Source organism: Micromys minutus (genome assembly GCF_963924665.1).
Source record: "Micromys minutus genome assembly, chromosome: 23".
Classification (NCBI taxonomy): domain Eukaryota; kingdom Metazoa; phylum Chordata; class Mammalia; order Rodentia; family Muridae; genus Micromys; species Micromys minutus.
In genome coordinates this window covers 29,057,694-29,076,205 of record NC_137958.1, presented here as the reverse complement: position 1 = coordinate 29,076,205, position 18,512 = coordinate 29,057,694, and the positions used below count along the sequence as shown (strand labels likewise).

Here is an 18,512-nt window from a genome sequence, read left to right as displayed (position 1 = left end):
ACATAATCCTACTAATTAGTGCTCTGAGTTTTTTAGCTTTTCCAGTTTTTCTTATAGTATATTCTAAGTATGGTTAATAATTAATCCTTGACCAGAGTATTTCTATACAGTTTTCATTGAATAACATGCTTTCAGAACACGGTGTGTCTGTAATGTCTTTCTGTTCATCCCTTCTTCCATTCTAGCACATAACAGACCAACAAGGAAGATCCCCATTAAATGTTTGTGAAGAAAACAAACAAAATAACTGGGAAGAAGCTGCAAAATTGTTGAAAGAAGCCATTAATAAGCCAGTAAGTATTATCTGAATAGTTAGATCCAAATGTCTTACTTAAGTTGATAGCTTACAAAAGACCCTAGGTTCATTCCCTTTACTAAAAAGATTAATTCATGGTATAATCTCATATGACAGATATAATTAAGAAACATATCCTTAGACGTTTTTAGCACTGCACAAATATGGAATATATTTGTAGAATATCCATGGTAAATATACCTAGGCTATAATGGCATTTAGTATGGTATGTGTGGTGCCCTTAGATGTTTGGTTTTGCCATCAACCAAAATACTGAATTATGTATGATTGTACTTAATGTGTTTATTATAAATAGTTCCGCTCATTAAGATGTATTCCTCCCAAGCAACATTTATATTTATAAGCAGCAGCATTATACACCATTCATTAATAATTTTCAGCAAATCGATGTATAAGAAACTCATTATTCTCACAAAAGTGAAATAGATGATTTCCTAGGTTTGGGAAAGAAGTAGGGGTGTGTGTGTGTGTGTGTGTGTGTGTGTGTGTGTGTGTGTGTGTGTGTGTAGTTGTGTAGTTGTGTAGTTGTGAAGATGTTACCAGAGGATGTTAGGAGTCTTTATCACTTCTCCCTTATTTTTTGAGAAAGAGTCTCTCACTGAACCTAAAGCCCACCATTTTGTCTAGTTTCCAGGAGCCTCTTCTCTTCACTCCTCTGTCTAACTGACCCAGGCATTGCAGACACAAAAAGCCATTGCCAACTTTTATGTGGGTGCTGAGAAGTTAAAATCGGAACTTGTTACATTCACAGCAAGTGCTTCACTGAGCTGTATTCCTAGCCTTTCCTGCTTTTTTATTTAGCTAACTGAACAGAGAAATCCTTATATTATCCTTCACGATCATTCAGTTTCTGATGATACAGTCAGGTAACATTTTCTGGCCAAACTTTTATATTGTGAATGTGATCAAATATATAATTTAAATCCAAAATTAATTATCTTAAAAATTATGTGTGAGATGGCCTGCCTCCTTTAACAGTACAATTCTACTGATTTTCTCTGCTGGTTAAGATTTTATGAACCTAAGGAAGGAAACTAGCTCAAAATCCAGGATTTCAGGACTTGTGTTTTCAGAGTCTTCCAGTATAAACTTCTCTTACTGTAAGTTATTGCTGGCACATATTTTTTTCAGTATTTGTGACTCACTAGACTCATGGAATTCTTTGATTTAATTTTAAGTTTATATTTCCTGAGATATTTACCTTATATATTAAATACCCTATAAATGATACACTTAGAAGAATTTAATAACCAATATATTTTTTTTAATTTCCCTTAATTTGACCATGAAACATAGAAGAAACTTTAGAAAGTGCAAACAATAGGGATAATCATTTTTAAATATTGTCAACATGTTTTTGTTTGAGCAAGTGTATGATAGTTCCCACAATAGAAATCTTTACTGTAGTACAACCAAATTAAGCTTATACCCACTAGCTTATGAATAGATGAGACTGACTATGGTGGGCGGAGGGGAGATAACTCCTAATCTACTCTTCTTACTGCTGGCCTGCTACCTTCCCAGTGGTATACTCCAGATAGATTCTTGCTGTTTCTCCTGGCCATGTGCTCACGGTCCATCTTCCCTTATGGCAGCTTCCTCGTCTCTTCTTGTTCTTCCTCCTTCTCCTGAGCTCTCCTCTTCCTCTCTCTTCTCCACCCTCAACCAGGTAACTGAAAACCCACCTGCCTCTAATCTCTTCCGTTATTGGCTGTAGCCAATTTTATTTAACCATAGTTTTAAATTAAGGAACAAGGTTTGCACAGCAGAACTCTATAAACATGAGAATTCACTAGACCTTACATTGCAATACATAGCAACAGACCAAACCTCAGCACTATACCATGAAGGGTATGAAGTTGGACAGAAAGTATCTTGTTGCACTATGGTATGTAATTACTTTGAATATATGTGTATTCAAAGTATGTGAGTATGCCTACATGTGTATACGCACATGTATTTGTGATTATCCACAGGGACCAGAAGATGGTATTGGATTCCGTGAACCTCTCAAAATAGGTATAGGGAACTAAACTGCAATTGTCTATAGGAATCATATAGGAATAGATAGTTGACTACTCAACTGTCTCTTCAGGCTCAGGATATGTAATTTTTAGACAGCTTACATGACTTCCTGCTTTTTCTAGTATGAAAAAGTTCGAATCTACAGGATGGATGGGTCATACCGTTCTGTGGAACTGAAGCACGGCAACAATACCACAGCACAGCAGATAATGGAAGGGATGCGTCTCTCTCAGGAGACTCAGCAGTACTTCACCATTTGGATCTGCTCGGAAAACCTCAGTAAGGAAGCTGGGGAGGGGAACTAGTTAACTGTTTAAACTGCATTGCTCCTTTTGGAAGTGCATTAAAAAATTTGAGGATAGTATTAGTTACTATTTACTTATGGCTACATTTTATATTATTAGTGTTCAAACTGAAATGGGGAGGACCTTCTCCCTGCTTCATTCAAAGCATACTGAAATTAGTAGACAATACAGTTAGTGTAAATGCTATTAAGTGTAAAATTCATACAACTTGCCTTTATTTTTAGGGTTTCTCTTAAAGTGAAATATTTGTTAGTTTTCTGTCAAACTTATTTAAAATCAACTTATATTAATGTATATTTATCCTTCTAAACTTACTGTAAATATTATATATAATTAATTGTGTGGTGATTATCTTTGAATATATGTTTAGCACCAAATCATCATAGTTATTCATAAGAACGCTGCAGTAGAATTAAGAATTTATCAGTCTGGCTTTTCCTCAGAAAATTGGACATAGTACTACCTGAAGATCCAGCTATTCCACTTCTGGGCATATACCCTAGAAACACTCCAATATACAACAAAGATACATGCACCACAATGTTCATAGCAGCTCTATTTATAATAGCCAGAAGCTGGAAAGAACCCAGATGTCCTTCAGTAGATAAATGGATAAAAAAATTGTGGTACATTTACACAATGGAGTACTTACTACTCAGCTCTCAGAAACAATGACTTAACGAAATTCTTAAGAAAATGGTTGCATCTGGAGAATATCATCCTGAGTGAGATAACCCAGTCACAAAAGAACAGACATAATATGCAGTCACTGATAGTGGGATGCTAACCCCAGAGGCTCAGACTGCCCCAGAAACAACTCACAGACTGTGTGAAGTTCAAGAAAAAAACAAAACAAAACAAAACAAAAAAAAAGGTCATGCTCAATCCTTACACACCAAGAAAACATTGACTAATTCCGGGTTACATCCTGTTTTACATGTACTTTTTGCTCATTGTAACTAGTAAGACCTTAATGCAGAGTATCAAACCTTAAAAAAAAGAAAAAAAAAGCCAAGCACTGACACAATTGTATTCGTATACATTTATGCAAAAATGTTTAAATTTTTTTCTTTTATCTTTGTTTTTTAAAATAGTTAAAAAAAAATTTAAGAATTTAATGTACGTTAATACATTTGATTTATGTTAAGAATTATCTACAATTTTTTTCTAGTTCTATTTATGAAACCAGGTCTTTCAAATACTACCAAGCAAGTGCTCTACTATTGATATATATCTCCCAAGCCCAGGAAATATTCTTTACTTTTTCAAAATTATTTTATTAGTTTATATTTTTTTTCCTGCATGTATGTCTATGTATCATGGGCATGCCTGGTTCCTACAGAGGGTAGAGAGTTGTTGGATCCCTGGCACTGGCGTTGCCGGTGGTTTTGAGCCACCATACGGATGCTTGGAACTGAACCTGGGTTCTTTGGAAGAACATCCAGTGCTCTTAACCACGGATCCATCTCTACAGCCCATAGGCTTTACTTTTACTTTCACGTAACTCATGCTGATCTCATACAGTTGATATTTGGCTGAGGATAAATTTGAACTTGTGGTGTTCTTAATGTCCACCTTCCAAGTGCTGGGTTTGTAGTCTGTGCCCTCATACCTAGCTCCCAAGAAATGCTCTTATAATTATGTCCTTAAAAACAGGGATGTATCCACAATTTGGGTAGTAATAATTATTGAACATTGATTTTAATTTAGATCTATAAACTGTTTAATACTTAGATGCATATAGTTTAATGTAAGATTTCTATGCATTGATATAGTGGATTTGTTTTTACAGTATTGTTTATAAAGGACAGCTCTTTTTCAGGTCTTCAGTTCAAGCCTTATCATAAACCCTTGCAACAAGTTCGTGACTGGCCAGAAATACTTGCTGAATTGACTAATTTGGATCCACAAAGAGAAACACCACAGCTTTTCCTAAGAAGAGATGTGGGACTTCCTTTAGAAGTTGAAAAAAAGGTTTGCTTAGAAACCTTATTTAGTTATTTGAATCCACAGAATTTGTAGGATCTACTGTAGAAGGTAGAGGTAGGAATTATGCTGTTTTTCCTATACAAGGGATATTTGCTTCCTTTTTCTGTTAAGTCTTTATATCCTGTTGTAAATTTCAGTTGGTTTACATAAAGAGTTCTAGGTTGGTATTTTTTTTTCTTTTACTTCCATTATCTTAACAAATACATTTTTTTTTTTACTTTTGAAAACAAAAATAAGGAGAATAAGGAAGCCACACTAAAGAAAATTAGCAATCAGAAAGATAGTTTATACAGAAAAAACTTTTTTTTTTTAGAATAGAAATCAGTAGTTGTGTGAATTTCAAAGAAGGTGTAGGAACGAAAAGGATTTTAAAAAAGAAAAAAAAAGCCTACAAAACTTGGGTAAAGAATAGAGTTTTTGCAAAAGGGATGCAAGAATGTTGTCCTACGCAGTGAGCAAGCAACCATTCTTGACATAAGAACATAATTTAAACTTGATTGATACTTTCCAAGCAAGTATGTTTGGATTGAAGTATTGTAGTTTTAGAGAAAATGAGATATCATAAGAATAAATGAACAATGAAGAAACCTAAGTGAGAGATTATAGAAAACAAGGTACAATAGCCTGATAATATCCACAAAAATTGAAAACTAACGGAATAACTGCTGGGTCACATAATGTTGTTAAAAAATAGATTTAATGCTATCTATAACTATTTCTACAAAAGAATATTAGCATCCAGTTCAGTCCAAGTGATATATAATCCTTGGGAATAGTGGTGAGGGTATAGCCCAGTACTGAAAATATTATAAATGCCATTAGTTATTTACTTATGAATGATTAAAATGGCAAGTTGTATGTTACGTATATTACAGTGTTTTAATCTGTTAAATCTTAAGAATCTGTAAATGATCTAAGCATAGTCTACCTTCGTGACTCATGAGATACTTTGAAAGTTGTCTCGGAGAGGGAAGGAACAATACAGATCACTGATAGTAAATTTCATGGTTAGAAAAGTAGATTCATAAAAGAAAACAAGTCTTTATCAAATGCCATATGACAAAGTATCTTTGTCCTTTAATTCATATAATTGAGAAATTCATATTTGTACCCTGAAAAATAGGAGAATTACATTTGTTGGTTGGCATCATTATTTTAGGATGAAAACAGCCTGATTTAATTAGAAAATAGTAGCCATTGATTAAAACTCATTTAACATACCAACAGAAATTCTGTGTGGCTGTCTGCTCACACTGGTCAGATGTATCAAGTCAGTCTTTGTATGCAAATAGCACTTGTTCAGCGTTTCCCCAGCATCGTAACTTAAGAAACTCAAAAAGCAAAGGTAGATTTTAAAAAGCAATATAATTAATGCTGTGTATCATTTGTTGGATGCACTGATTACTAATATTTTACCACATTTTCTACTTTTTCTTACCTAATTTGTGTGTGTGTGGCAGTTTGCCTGTTGTGTGCCTGTGCACAGCTGCTTGATGACTGCGCTGTCGGAGGGCACACGTGAGGACAAACCTCAGGGGCCTGTTAGCTGACAGTTCAGTTTCCATAATGATACCTGATTCCAAATCCACATTTCCCCGGTTACTTCAGAAATCCTTATCAGCTCTCGCCTGCAGGATCTAGTCAATATTCATACTTCGTATCTGGTACATATTAGTGTCTTCTAAGTTTAAATGATCTTCTTGAAAAAATTCCATTTCTGTGGTACAGATTTGTGGTGGTTGTTGGTGGTGGGGGTGGTTTTGATTTTTTTATAATAATTATGTGGATATAGTAAGGTTTATTTGGTTTACCAGAATCTTTCAACTATAAAGACTTGATGTCATAACTTATATTTGGAAATACTCAGAGACTATAATTATTTTTTCTGAGTAGAAATATATGTATAGACTAACATTGTCAATATTAATCCTATTAGATAAGTTGTTTAAATGTAAGAAAATACTATACTCTTCCTTTAGTGTATTTGAAAGTATAAAGTAAATAAGTGTTTGCCTTAATCAAAAGCTATTTTAGTCTCATTTACCCTTCTAATAATTGACATTTTATCTTTGAGATTCACTGCTATATTTTATAAAGCGTAGATAATAGAAAAATGTTTTATGAATTTAAAATTTATATAAGCTGTACTATAATTCTTAACTGCATAAACTGTGATCATATGTATAGATTAGCAAATTGTATACCGCCTATGGCCACACCCTGCCTCTGCCTGTTCTCATGCAGCCTGCAGACCTGCAGATGGAGGGGTCTTTCTCAGAACATAAGTAGCTTAAAACTATTTCATATGTGAAAATTTATTTCAAGTTTCCATATCTGTATAAAAGTTGATGCTTTCGTGATATAATGTAATAGAGATTATGGGACTCATACATTATATGACTTGAAGTATTATATGGTAGTTAGGAACAAAGCTGCCCTAGTGTGGTAATAGCATACACACACACACAGTTATATAGCTGTAGTTTGCTATATTGGATAAGAAAAAGTTGTATAAAGTTTTGTAAAGTAAATTATAGCTTAATAACCAAATTTTCTATTTTCTTCCTTTTAAGATTGAAGACCCACTAGCTATTCTTATTCTCTTTGATGAAGCAAGATATAATTTACTGAAGGGCTTTTATACAGCTCCTGATGCTAAGCTGATAACGCTGGCAAGTCTACTGTTACAGATAGTTTATGGGAACTATGAGAGTAAGAAACACAAGCAAGGTTTCTTAAAGTAAGTAAAGAGTCTCTTTTTAACCAACACAGTTTTAATATTACTGCAACGTATTTATGCACTGCTAGCCAGGTATGGTGGCGCCTGCTCATAATCAGTGACAATAAGACCAGAAAAGATCATAAATCAGACCAGCCTGAGCTGCATAGTAAGACTGTCTCAGACAGACTATTTATACATTGGTTTAGTATTAAATAATACAAAACACCAAGAAAAAGAAAAAAACCTATTGTAAAGCATTTGTTGTTTTTTGGTTATAAAACATTTCATTTTTTCATTTCATTTTATTTATATATATTGTACTTGATATAATTTATCTTTATTTTTCTTTATTTTTCTTTTTTCTTTATTTTTTTATTTTATGTTTAAATAAGTTTGCTAAAACTTTTACTTAATAAAAGAAAAATTATGAGTCAGATATTTAGGAATCACACCATATAAAGTTTTTGGATGTTTAATCATTGAGAGAAAATACAGTTTTTAGCATGTCTAAAGTTTTTTTTAATGGGATCTTTCAACTTCTGACAAATATTTTTTTGTTATTGAAGAAGAAAATATTAAACTGGTAATATTCAGATTGTGGAACATTTTGTTTTAAAACATCATATTCAGCTTAAAATTTCCATTATTTGGTGCCATTGTGACAGAAGGATTATTGTACTTTAGCTACTAAAGATGACTTATTTAAGGATGTTGGCATGTGTACTTCCAGTGAAGAAAACCTGAAGTCCATTGTACCTATCACTAAACTGAAAAGCAAGGCGCCTCACTGGATAAATCGAATACTCCATGAGTACAAGGTAAGCTGCCCCCAGAAATGGAGACAACTGTAGGCTGTTTGTAATAGTGTTGTGTTTTAAACACTAAATTTAAAATCCTGACTGAAAATAGCAAGATGTGTTTCTTTCTTGAAGTACAGTCTTTTACTGAGAGCTTTCTATGTGTTGAATACTGTGGTAAAGACTAGAGTTAAAACTGAAATTATGTACTGTCCTTGCCCGTAGTCTTTACATTCTATTAGAATAGACAACACTTGTGGGTCTTAGCTGGTTTATCTTTAGTATTAAGGCCACAAGGAAAGAAAATACACTTGGGATAATATACTGTGATGTCATTCTCTTTGGAGACATTGATTTTAGAAATTGCTAGTTAACCTGTTCGCATTATTAAAAAGTCACATCTCTTCACTTTGTTTTCAGAATCTTAGTATGAGTGAGGGTGTCAGTAAGGAAATGCATCACCTGCAACGCATGTTTCTACAGAACTGCTGGGAAATCCCTACGTATGGAGCAGCTTTTTTCACAGGACAGATATTTACAAAGGCAAGCCCAAGCAATCATAAAGTCATCCCTGTGTATGTAGGAGTGAATATAAAAGGACTTCATCTCCTAAACATGGAAACTAAGGTAGATCTTAAGCTGTATTTGTGTAGATATATTGTGTATTATTTAGAATAGCATTGCCGTCTTCCATGAAGAATCTAGACCTGGCATCTATGTACTATATATATATATCAATTATAATACATAATTGAATTTACAATACTTTTTGTCCATACAATATAATAAATAGTATTTGGGGTAGAGAGATGTTTTTATATGTTATATTTATGTGAAAGGGGTGCTAAATTTTTCAGTGTGCTAATATTGCTATAAAAATTGTAGGAGTTGAAGAATGTCTTTACATAAATACAGATTACATTTTTTTCTATATGATAATTTTTGGTTTTTGAAACAGGTTCTTACTATTTAGTTCTGGCATTCTGGAACTTACTATGTAGATCAGGTTGGCCTTAAACTCACAGAAGTTTGCCTGCCTCAGCCTCCTAAATTCTAGGCATGCACCATCATCTGTCTCATATATATTTCACTAAAAAAAAAAAAAAAAACCAACTGATACCTTTAGAGACAGGAGCCAAATCACTGCAAAGTCAAATTAAAAGTCACTTTGCATTATGTATCTGTCTTGTAGGCTCCTATAAAAACCGGCCACAGACTAGATGTCTTACAAACAACAGGCACTTGTTTCTGACAGCTCTAAAGTCTGAGGTTATGGCACCAGCATTGCCATGTTCTTGTGAGGGCCTCTTCTGAGTCATGAACTACTGCCAGCTTTTCCTCTTCCCATACACAGGGAAGTCTACTTACCCAACACAGTGTCAGTTATCTACACTGCTAGCACCTGAGGATTAAGACTCTGAGGCTTGCCTACCTAATATACAGATTAAGACCGATTGGACAGAAGTGGTGGGGGAAGACTCCAGACTTAAGAGAGAAATAGGTAGAGTATGACAAACGGGCTTTATTTTGAAAATTAAGACTAGTTATAAGAAGCTCTTTGGGGAACAAGATTTAGTATGGAAGGGAATATGACCATTTGATGTTCTGGGTTTGTTTTTTTTTTTTTTTTTTTAAGCTTTGTTTTTATATTTATTGTGTCTATAATATGCATAGTTATATATCATACAGTATGTTCTTGTAAGTGCAGCTGCCCTCAGAGGCTTCAGGGGTCAGATCTTCCTGGAGCTGGAGTTACAAGTAGCTGTGAGCAGCCATGGTTGGGAATCAAATTCAGGTCTTCTGAACTGCTCTTAACTGATGGGCCATCTCTTTAGGTCCAATACAGAAATTCTTTACACTTTGTTGTTCCTTACTCTAATTAAAATTATTAGAATGTAAAAACAGTTATTTTTAACATATTCAACACATCTAGCAAGGATAAACATCTTTCTAACTTAAAATGGCAATCAAGTAAAGATCTTACCTCACTAAGATTTGTCAAAGGTAGGTCATGTTCCAAAGGATGTTTTAGTTTGGAAATTTTATGAATTTTATTCTTCTTAATTTTGTGTCTTATTGTGGAATCTTTTCTTTTTCTTTCATTTTGAAGTTTTATAATGTGTGTATGGATGACTTACCTATGTGTAAGTGTGTGTGCCTCATGTATGCCTGGTCCTCAGGTCAAAAGAGAGTGCTGGATCCCCTGACCTAGAATTACAGACAGCTGTGATGTGAACTGTCGTGCGGGTGCTCGGTATAGAACCTGCGTCCTCTGGAAGATCAGTCAGTGCTCTTAACCTCTGAGCCACTCCAGCTCTGCAGTTGCTTCTTACAGTAACATATAGTCATCCATGTGAACTTGGGGTTAGCCTTTTAGGCGACAGTTACTTCATAATGCTGCTGACTTCTGGGAGGATCTAGAGAATACAATACAATATAGGGCAGAACAACAGATTTTCATACTTGACATAGAGTTTGATTTCTTGAAATTCCTTACTGCTTGCTCTTGGGTATAGCTTATTTCTATTAAAACTGGTTTACAGATACCAGGTGGGCTACTGCTATGTGGTTTGTGCCACTTTTCTATTTCTGTGAACTAAGTTTATTCAACAGAAATGAAAAGCTGGGCACTGTGGTGCCCTTTGGTGACCCCAGTGCACAGTGAGTAAGAGCAGGTGGATCCTGGAGCTCATGGCTATCCAGTCTAGTCAAAGAGCTTACAGGTTCAGTGAGAATAGACCCTATGTTAAACGATAAGGCACTGGGGGTTAGGAAGCCACTCAGCGTTGACTTCTGGGCTCCATGTGCATTAACAAATACACACCTACAAAAAGAAAGAAAAGAAAAAGAAGGAAATACTTTTCACCATTTTAAGATGTTTTTCCTCTGTTAATTGTAGACCTGTGTTTACAGACCCCTCTTTTTACAGCTGGATTATAATGCTGTGAATGGGACACCACTGTTCTCTGAGCTGTAGTGTTTGGCTTTTGGTAGCATTTCAAGTTTGAATAACAATAAAATGTTTTATAAAGCATTCCAATGATGGACTGATGAATTAGCAGTATAATGCAACATCCTATATTTTAATAATATCCTGATGCAGGAGTTGAATAATTGAGAAAACAGGCAAAAGGATTATAGCAGTGTTATTAGTTGGCAGACTTCTTTTTCAGAATAAGATATTCAGTTTCTAAGCAGAGGGCTAGAGAGATGGCTCAGCTGTTAAGAGCATTTACTGTTCTTGCAGAGGACTAGAGCTGGGTTTCCAGCTCACAACTGCCTATAACTCCAGGTCCTGATACCCTTCTGGCCTCTGTGAGAAACTGGACACACACACACATCTTAAAAATAAGTGAACAGATAAAAATATACATGGGAATGTTATCCTTAGGTATATAAAAAGTGATTGAGCCAAAAAGGAAGTATATTTTGCTTCTAAACTGCTGATATGTTTAGGGTACCTTTGAAAGATCTAAGATGACTGTAATTTTTCAGTCATTAAGTAGGTTGTTGTCCTTTAGAGATTGATTCTCTGGAGAAACTTGAATGTTCCTTTTTTTTTTTTTTTCTTTAATGTCAATTATCTATCTTTTGTGTCTTCTTTCTCTTTGAAGTAGTGAAAGCAGTTCATCAGAAAATACAGTTCTTCAGAGACTGGTCTGTTCTACTCACATAGAGTGAATTGTGTTGTGACTTAGTGTTTCAGTGTGGTGAACTGTATTCATTCCTGTGTCGTCAGTTTGATTAAATAGCATGCTGAGTTGAGTTTGTGCACACAGCCCCTTCTGCGGAGCACACTGTTTTCATCACTGCTGCCGTGCTGCTGGCCGCTGGGCACGCCGTCTCACTGCCTTTCCTTTGCACTGTCTCCAGCTTGCCCTTTCAGTTATGATTTCCTGACTCAGTTTACTCTCCGTATTGAGCTTCTCACCAATTATAGGTTTTATCTCCTAAGAAGGCAGCTTTTTCCTTCTGCAGAAGTCTGATCACATCAAAAGACCGCGTGGACCCTGGGTCTTCCTCATTGCATGTTGTCCTCTAACAGCAGATTTAATTGTAATATATGGGATCAGCTTTACTTTTATTGGAAATCTGATCTCCATAAAATTGAAACCTGCTACCTGAACCCATTTTTTCCTTCCTTCTTTCTTTCCTTCCTTTCTTTTTCTTTTTCTTTTCTTTTTTTTTTTTTTTTTTTGAGACATACTAAATGATTGATCTTTAGCTTTAATTTAAAAAAATAATTGAGGTGACTAGGCATACTTATTTTAAGTTATTACTGTGCTTTCCACGGTTTCAGTCTATATCTTTCTAAATAGCTATTTTCACATATCTTACAGAGTTATATTTTACAACATGAATGTAGACAGCTGATTTTTAAACAAATGGCATTCTTTTATATACTATACTGTGTTTCCTTTACAGAACCCCACTTTAAAAATGCCCTAAACTACCAGGTGTGGTGGCACATGTCTTTAATCGCAGGAGGCAGAAGGAGGAGTTTGAGACTATTCTGGTCTACATAGTGAGCTCCAGACTATCCAAAGCTACAAAATAAGGCCCTGTCTCAAAAACAAACAAAAACCAACTTTAAACTGTTATATTTTGGTATATTCTTAGCTTATTATAGTTAACATTCTAAGACTTGCCATTTATAAGAAGCTAATATTTCTAAGTACATCTGTTTTGAAGGACAGTATAAGAAGAATATGTATATGTTTCATATAAATGTATATTTAAGACAAAGTATAAGTTATTATGAGGACAGAAAAATTAAAGATTAAGTATATCCCAAAATAGAAGGGAATTTCAGTCTACTTGCCGGATAGAAACAATAAAAATTTAAGATGTTAGGCATGGAGACTTGAGGCCTCCTTGGGGAGGCCTTGCAGGAGGTAGGGGTTGGGGACAAGCTTGGAGTTGGGGAGGAGGAATGGGATGAGTGTCTGTGGGAGGGCAGACTGGGAGTGGGGCAATGACTGGACTATTAAAACTAAGAGCAATAATACATACGTGTGATATATACATAAACCTATGTATGATGAATGAGAACACTATACAATACTTGAATTTATGAAGAATATATCCCCAATATTTGTTTTTTTATTTCTACAATAAATATTTGCACACTAGCGTACTTATTTTCAGTGTAATGAAATTGCTAAGGTCATCTTGTCAATCCCACTGTATAATTTTCAGAGCTAAAAGTACTGTGTATATATTCATGAAAGGTACTAAATATATTAATTACTTTTTAACCTGCATAACATACTATGCTCCAAGTCACTGAGATTGGGTGTCTGTAAGAATGCTTGTTAGTCTGATACAAACACTGTCACTGTTCATGGTAGTCTCTGGAGCTGGTTTATGGGTCCTACAGGCTGTGTGAAGTTAGTGTGGGCACTGTAGGCTTTAAAAATGATATCCAAAACAGTTACACTTAATTATAAACACTTAGGTGATAACTGTACTGCAGTTCTTGTTTAGGGCATTTGTTGGCATTTTTAGACAAGAGTCTCATGTAGCTGGTCTCTAACTGTTAGCCAAGGATAGCCCTGAATTTCTGATCTTCAGTTCCACCTCCCAAAAAGTAGGATTAATAAAGCATGCCCTACCATGGCTGAGTAAATGTTACCTTTCGCTCTGTTTTAACATAATAATTTCTAATTCTGTTGCAGGCATTGCTCATCAGTCTTAAGTATTGTTGCTTTACATGGCAGCTGGGAGATGCTGGTACTTGTTTTCAGATCCACAGTATGGAAAACAAAATGAGCTTTATAGTGCACACAAAACAGGCAAGTACTGATGAATTAGTGTGACTAATAATAGTGCACTATAGTTTTACTAAAGTTCTTTTTTTTTAATATTTAATTCAGTTAACTTCCTCGGAAACCTTTAGTATTAGATGAAAATGGGATTCCCTTTCCTAACTAAAGGAGCCAGAAACTTGGCAAACTACTGTATTTCTGTTTTAAACCAGTTAAGCTCTTCCTTACATCATTTCCTGTAATTCTGACCAGTCATTCCCTGTCTCTTCAAGTTCTCCTCTTTCCTGACCACTACTCTATACGAACCATTCACTAAACTATCTAAACCATTCACTATGCTCTGGGTAGCATTTCTTGACCATCTTCAGAATCCTAAGTAAATTCTTCCTCTATCCCCAATTTATTTTTCTTTTTTAAAAATTTTTTTAATTGAAGGATAATCATATCACTTTCCCCTTCCCTTTCCTCTCTTCAGTATCTTCCAGGTACCCTCCCTCCAGGCCCTCCCACTGCACCCCAAGTTGATAGCCTCTTTTTCTTTGATTATTATTGTTACATACATGTGTATATGTATGTATACATGTGTACACAAATAAATATAACTACAACCTGCTGAGGCCATTTTTGTTGTGTGTTTGTGGTTTCTGGACTAACCACCCTGTACTGAACAACCAAAAAGGGGCTCATTCCTGGGGAAGGCTCATTCCTCATCCAACGGCCATTAGTTTGCTATGGTAGTTCTTCGTCTCTGAATGGGATCTTTCTGTTGATGTTGCCATTGTTCAGGCCTTACTTATCCAGCTATTTCTAGGATTTTAAGAGTCTGATATTCTGGCTCTTGTGATGTTCCACCTTCTCTTCTGCAATGTTCCCTGAGCCACAGGTCTAGGAGCCATAGTAGAGATGTATCAGTTGGCACTGGGTCCCCATGATCCACTGATCTCTGTTGTGTCCAGTTGTAGTTGTCTGGGGCGCTCTCCATCTGCTGTAGGAAGGCTTTGGTGAGTGGTGGCTTTACACTTCTCTGTGGGTAGAAGGACAAGATTCAGAGTGTAGTAAGGAATTAGACTTGTCTGGCAAAGTGGATATTCTAAGGTCCATGATCTCACTAGCTGTGGTAAACTGGTATTAGGCGTGATTTCCCTCTTGTGCCTTAGGACCAGTTAGACAGTTGTTGACTATTACTGGCATGTAATTGCTATTTACTGCCCCTTTATGCATATCTTGCCACACTGGTAATTGCCGTGGCTCATAGGTGCCATGCAGCTGGATAGCACTGCTTAATTGCTTCCTAGGCAGCTTTCATAGTTCTGAAATATGAAAGCTAGACCACGCGAAAAAAGAGGCTTTCAGGTCAGATCTATCTCAAAATATCCTTCTCCTGTGTCCTCAGTGTGCAGTGCCTTTATCAGTGGGGACTACCTTCAGCCTCAACCCAGAGACAACTGAGGGTTGTATCTGTTGTGTGTATGTGCGTACAAGGTTAGCTAAATAAAAAGTAATATAATTCCTGAGGCTTTATATTGCCCCTCCCCTATCCTCCTGTGTTGATTTCTCTCCCTACTTCTCAGTTCCTTCTGATTAGTTTTTGTTTGAAGTTGATTTTGTCAGCTATTAGGATAGCAGCACCTGCTTGCTTCTTTATCCCATTTGCTTGGAATATTTTTTCTCTCCTTTAACTTTAAGGTAGTCTGTACCTTTAAAGCTAAAATGAATTTCTTCTAAACAACACATAGATGGATTTTGTTTCTTAATCCAAGCTTGTCTGTTTCTATTGATTGGTGACTTGAGGCCAAGAATATTTAGAGTTATTATTGAAAGGTGTATGTAGATTGTAGTCATCTTGATCTTTTTTTGCTGGTCTGTGTTCTTAGTTGTATTTTGTCTCTACCCAACCCTGTCCCTCAAGGTTTCTTGGCTTTACTTATTTCTCTCTTTAGTTCAAATAATTGCTTTTAATATTCCATTTAATGTTTTTGTTGTAGTTGGACATGAATTTTTATATTTTATAGGCTGTTTGGTAGATGGTTTCACTGGTTACAGTAGTCTAGTTTTGCAACTGGTCTGTGTAGAACTTGGAGTACATTCCTCTAGGCTTCCTTGGCTTTCAGTTTCCCTTGAGAAAGCAGGTGTTATTATGATGGGTTTTCCTGTGTATGTGACTTGTGGCAGGGTTGTTGTTTTCTTCTCTTTTGTTATGTATACTTAGTGTTTTAACTGTATATTCTTTTGGATGTTTCTTTTTAGTCTTACTGTTTGGTGTTCTGTGTCCATAGTGTGGGCAACTTTTCATGCATCATCTCGTTACAGACCTGGTTTACGTCATTGACTGTCCTGGGATTTTTTTCCCTCTTCTATGCCTGTGATTCAAAGATTGATCTTTTGCTAGTGTCCCACATCTCCTGTGTGCTTCTTTCCTATGCTTATTAAAATTTTTAATTTTTTTGTTTATTCAGTCTAGATCCTTTTATGTTTTAGTCCAGGTATCTGTTGTCTGCTTGACTCGAATTGAGTCTGCTTGTTAAACTTTCCCTCAGTTTTTCATTGGCATATTGAGTTTTTCAATTACATCTTCATTTCAGCTTGTGTTCTCATTAATGTTTCTTCTCCTTATTCAATTTCAGTTTTCAAATCAAGTATTTGTATCTTCCCTGGATATTTTGCTAATGTTTATGATAACTCTTTTCAGTCTTATGCCCTGAGATCCATCTAGGTAGTTCTCATTACAGAACACTTCTGTAGGGCTGGTGGGTTTGATGGGAAACATTCTGTACTGTTTGGCCAATCCTGCCATCTTCGTTTTTGCTGTTTGACCTGGGTATGTGGACTCCTGTGTTGGTTGTGTGTCTGGTGTGATAACCGGGCTGGAAATTGGGCCAGGCTACCGCTATATGATCTAAAGTAGGCCAAGTAAAGCCAGTGGGTAAACTGTTTAACTGAACCAGAGAATGATGGCTCTGAACCTACAGGGCTGGGGCTACTAGGCAAAGGGAGTTCTTAAATGACAAGTGTTCACACGTATAGGTCTAGAGCTAAGTTCGTGGGTTTGCAGGGGTGTCAGATCTGCCCAGTGTGTTGACATGCTCTCTCGTCCTAATAATGTTACCTTCAGTAGGTATGAAAATGCCCACTACTTGACATGTCTTTTAAGCTTTTATATGTTTCCTAATTGATGTTAACCTATGTTTTATTTTGTAGGCTGGTCTTGTGGTAAAGCTGCTAATGAAGTTAAATGGACAACTAATGCCCTCTGAAAGAAATTCATGAAAAGAATTTGAGTTTGAGTACAAACTACCACATTTTGTAATGTAGAATTTTTTCCATGAAAGATTTCTGAAAGTATGACTTAACAAGGCATGTAGTCTCATGTAGTATGTATATGCTGTTACATATTTTGTACAGAATCTGTACTCACGTTTGGTGTGTAATATACCACTTAGTTTTGTATGACATGTTTATAAGCTCTTTTAATTTTTGAGAGAAACACATAAAAATAGGTCAGCAGTCTGTATTATATTAGACAAAATATTAAGCTTTATAAAAAGTTATTTTTGGTAAATGGTAAAGAATTTAGTGTGGAATGTGATGAAATTAAAATATAGCTTGGATATAATTTTGTGTGTTACTTCAAAATATTCTGAAAACCAACATGGTTTGAATAAATAAAATGTATTTTGTACTTAGATCTGTTACTTAAACCATTTCTTCTGTGATCTATAAACACGTCTCAAGGTATTTTAAACATCTTCATTAAAGGTGTCTCTACCACAAGATGGCTTCCCTCAAAGGGTTGCTGCTGAGTTACTTGATTCAGTCTTAGTGTCTTAACACTCCTGCACAGTTTTTCATCCTCTGGGTATACCAAAGATGGCTTGGAAATAATTTCTTAATTTCAAATCTTAGATCTAATTAAATTAGAAAACTGGATGTCATACCAAAGCACACATACAAGCATATAATCTTTATGTCATTTTCTACTCGTGACATAACTTTTTATTCTAAGTGATGCTGTGTGTAAGACTTACTAAAATTAAGGTTATGTAGTTAAGTGAGGCTAACTAACAAGAAAGCCTTTTGTTCTGTGCAGCATACATACTTTTGATTCTGAATAACAAGTTCCTGGGTATTTAATCCATTTTAGACCTTATTGTTTGTTCTTGAGTCTGAACCCTAAATCTTGAGCCTCAATTTCTCTGAATTCTAGATCTTAAGTTCAAGTTCCTGTTATTATAGCTGCTCTTAATATAGGCTATAAATGAGTTTGTTTTCATCATATCTAGAAACAGAATATGTTTCCCCATGGTTATTTCTTGTTTGGTTAATGGCATTGTCAGATTACATCCATTTACATAGCCATGAAAAGACATTATTTAGTTTATATGTATAAATACACTGTAGCTGTCTTCAGACACACCAGAAGAATGTATCAGACTCCATTACAGATGGTTGTGAGCCACTGTGTGGTAGCTGGGAATTGAACTCAGGACCTCTGGAAGAACAGTCAATGCTCTTAACCACTGAACCGTCTCTCCAGCCCCAATCTAATGTCTTATAAAGCCTTTCTCATTCCCTTCCTAATGGTACTGCAGC

General features: G+C 35.5%; 1 protein-coding gene across 2 annotated transcripts in view; it reads left to right on the top strand.

Moving 5' to 3' along the window:
• The window catches only part of KRIT1 (KRIT1 ankyrin repeat containing), a 30,494-nt gene extending 12,935 nt beyond the window's left edge, over positions 1 to 17,559 (top strand). For both annotated transcript variants that reach the window (XM_080936142.1, XM_080936141.1), the window contains 8 exons: positions 186 to 293; positions 2,464 to 2,620; positions 4,469 to 4,620; positions 7,209 to 7,375; positions 8,088 to 8,175; positions 8,575 to 8,781; positions 13,833 to 13,949; positions 17,121 to 17,559. In XM_080936142.1, coding sequence (XP_080792268.1) covers positions 186 to 293; positions 2,464 to 2,620; positions 4,469 to 4,620; positions 7,209 to 7,375; positions 8,088 to 8,175; positions 8,575 to 8,781; positions 13,833 to 13,949; positions 17,121 to 17,189 — 1,065 coding nt within the window. In that variant the 3' untranslated portion in view covers positions 17,190 to 17,559. The remainder of the gene's footprint in view (positions 1 to 185; positions 294 to 2,463; positions 2,621 to 4,468; positions 4,621 to 7,208; positions 7,376 to 8,087; positions 8,176 to 8,574; positions 8,782 to 13,832; positions 13,950 to 17,120) is intronic.
• The last annotated feature ends 953 nt before the right edge of the window (positions 17,560 to 18,512 follow it).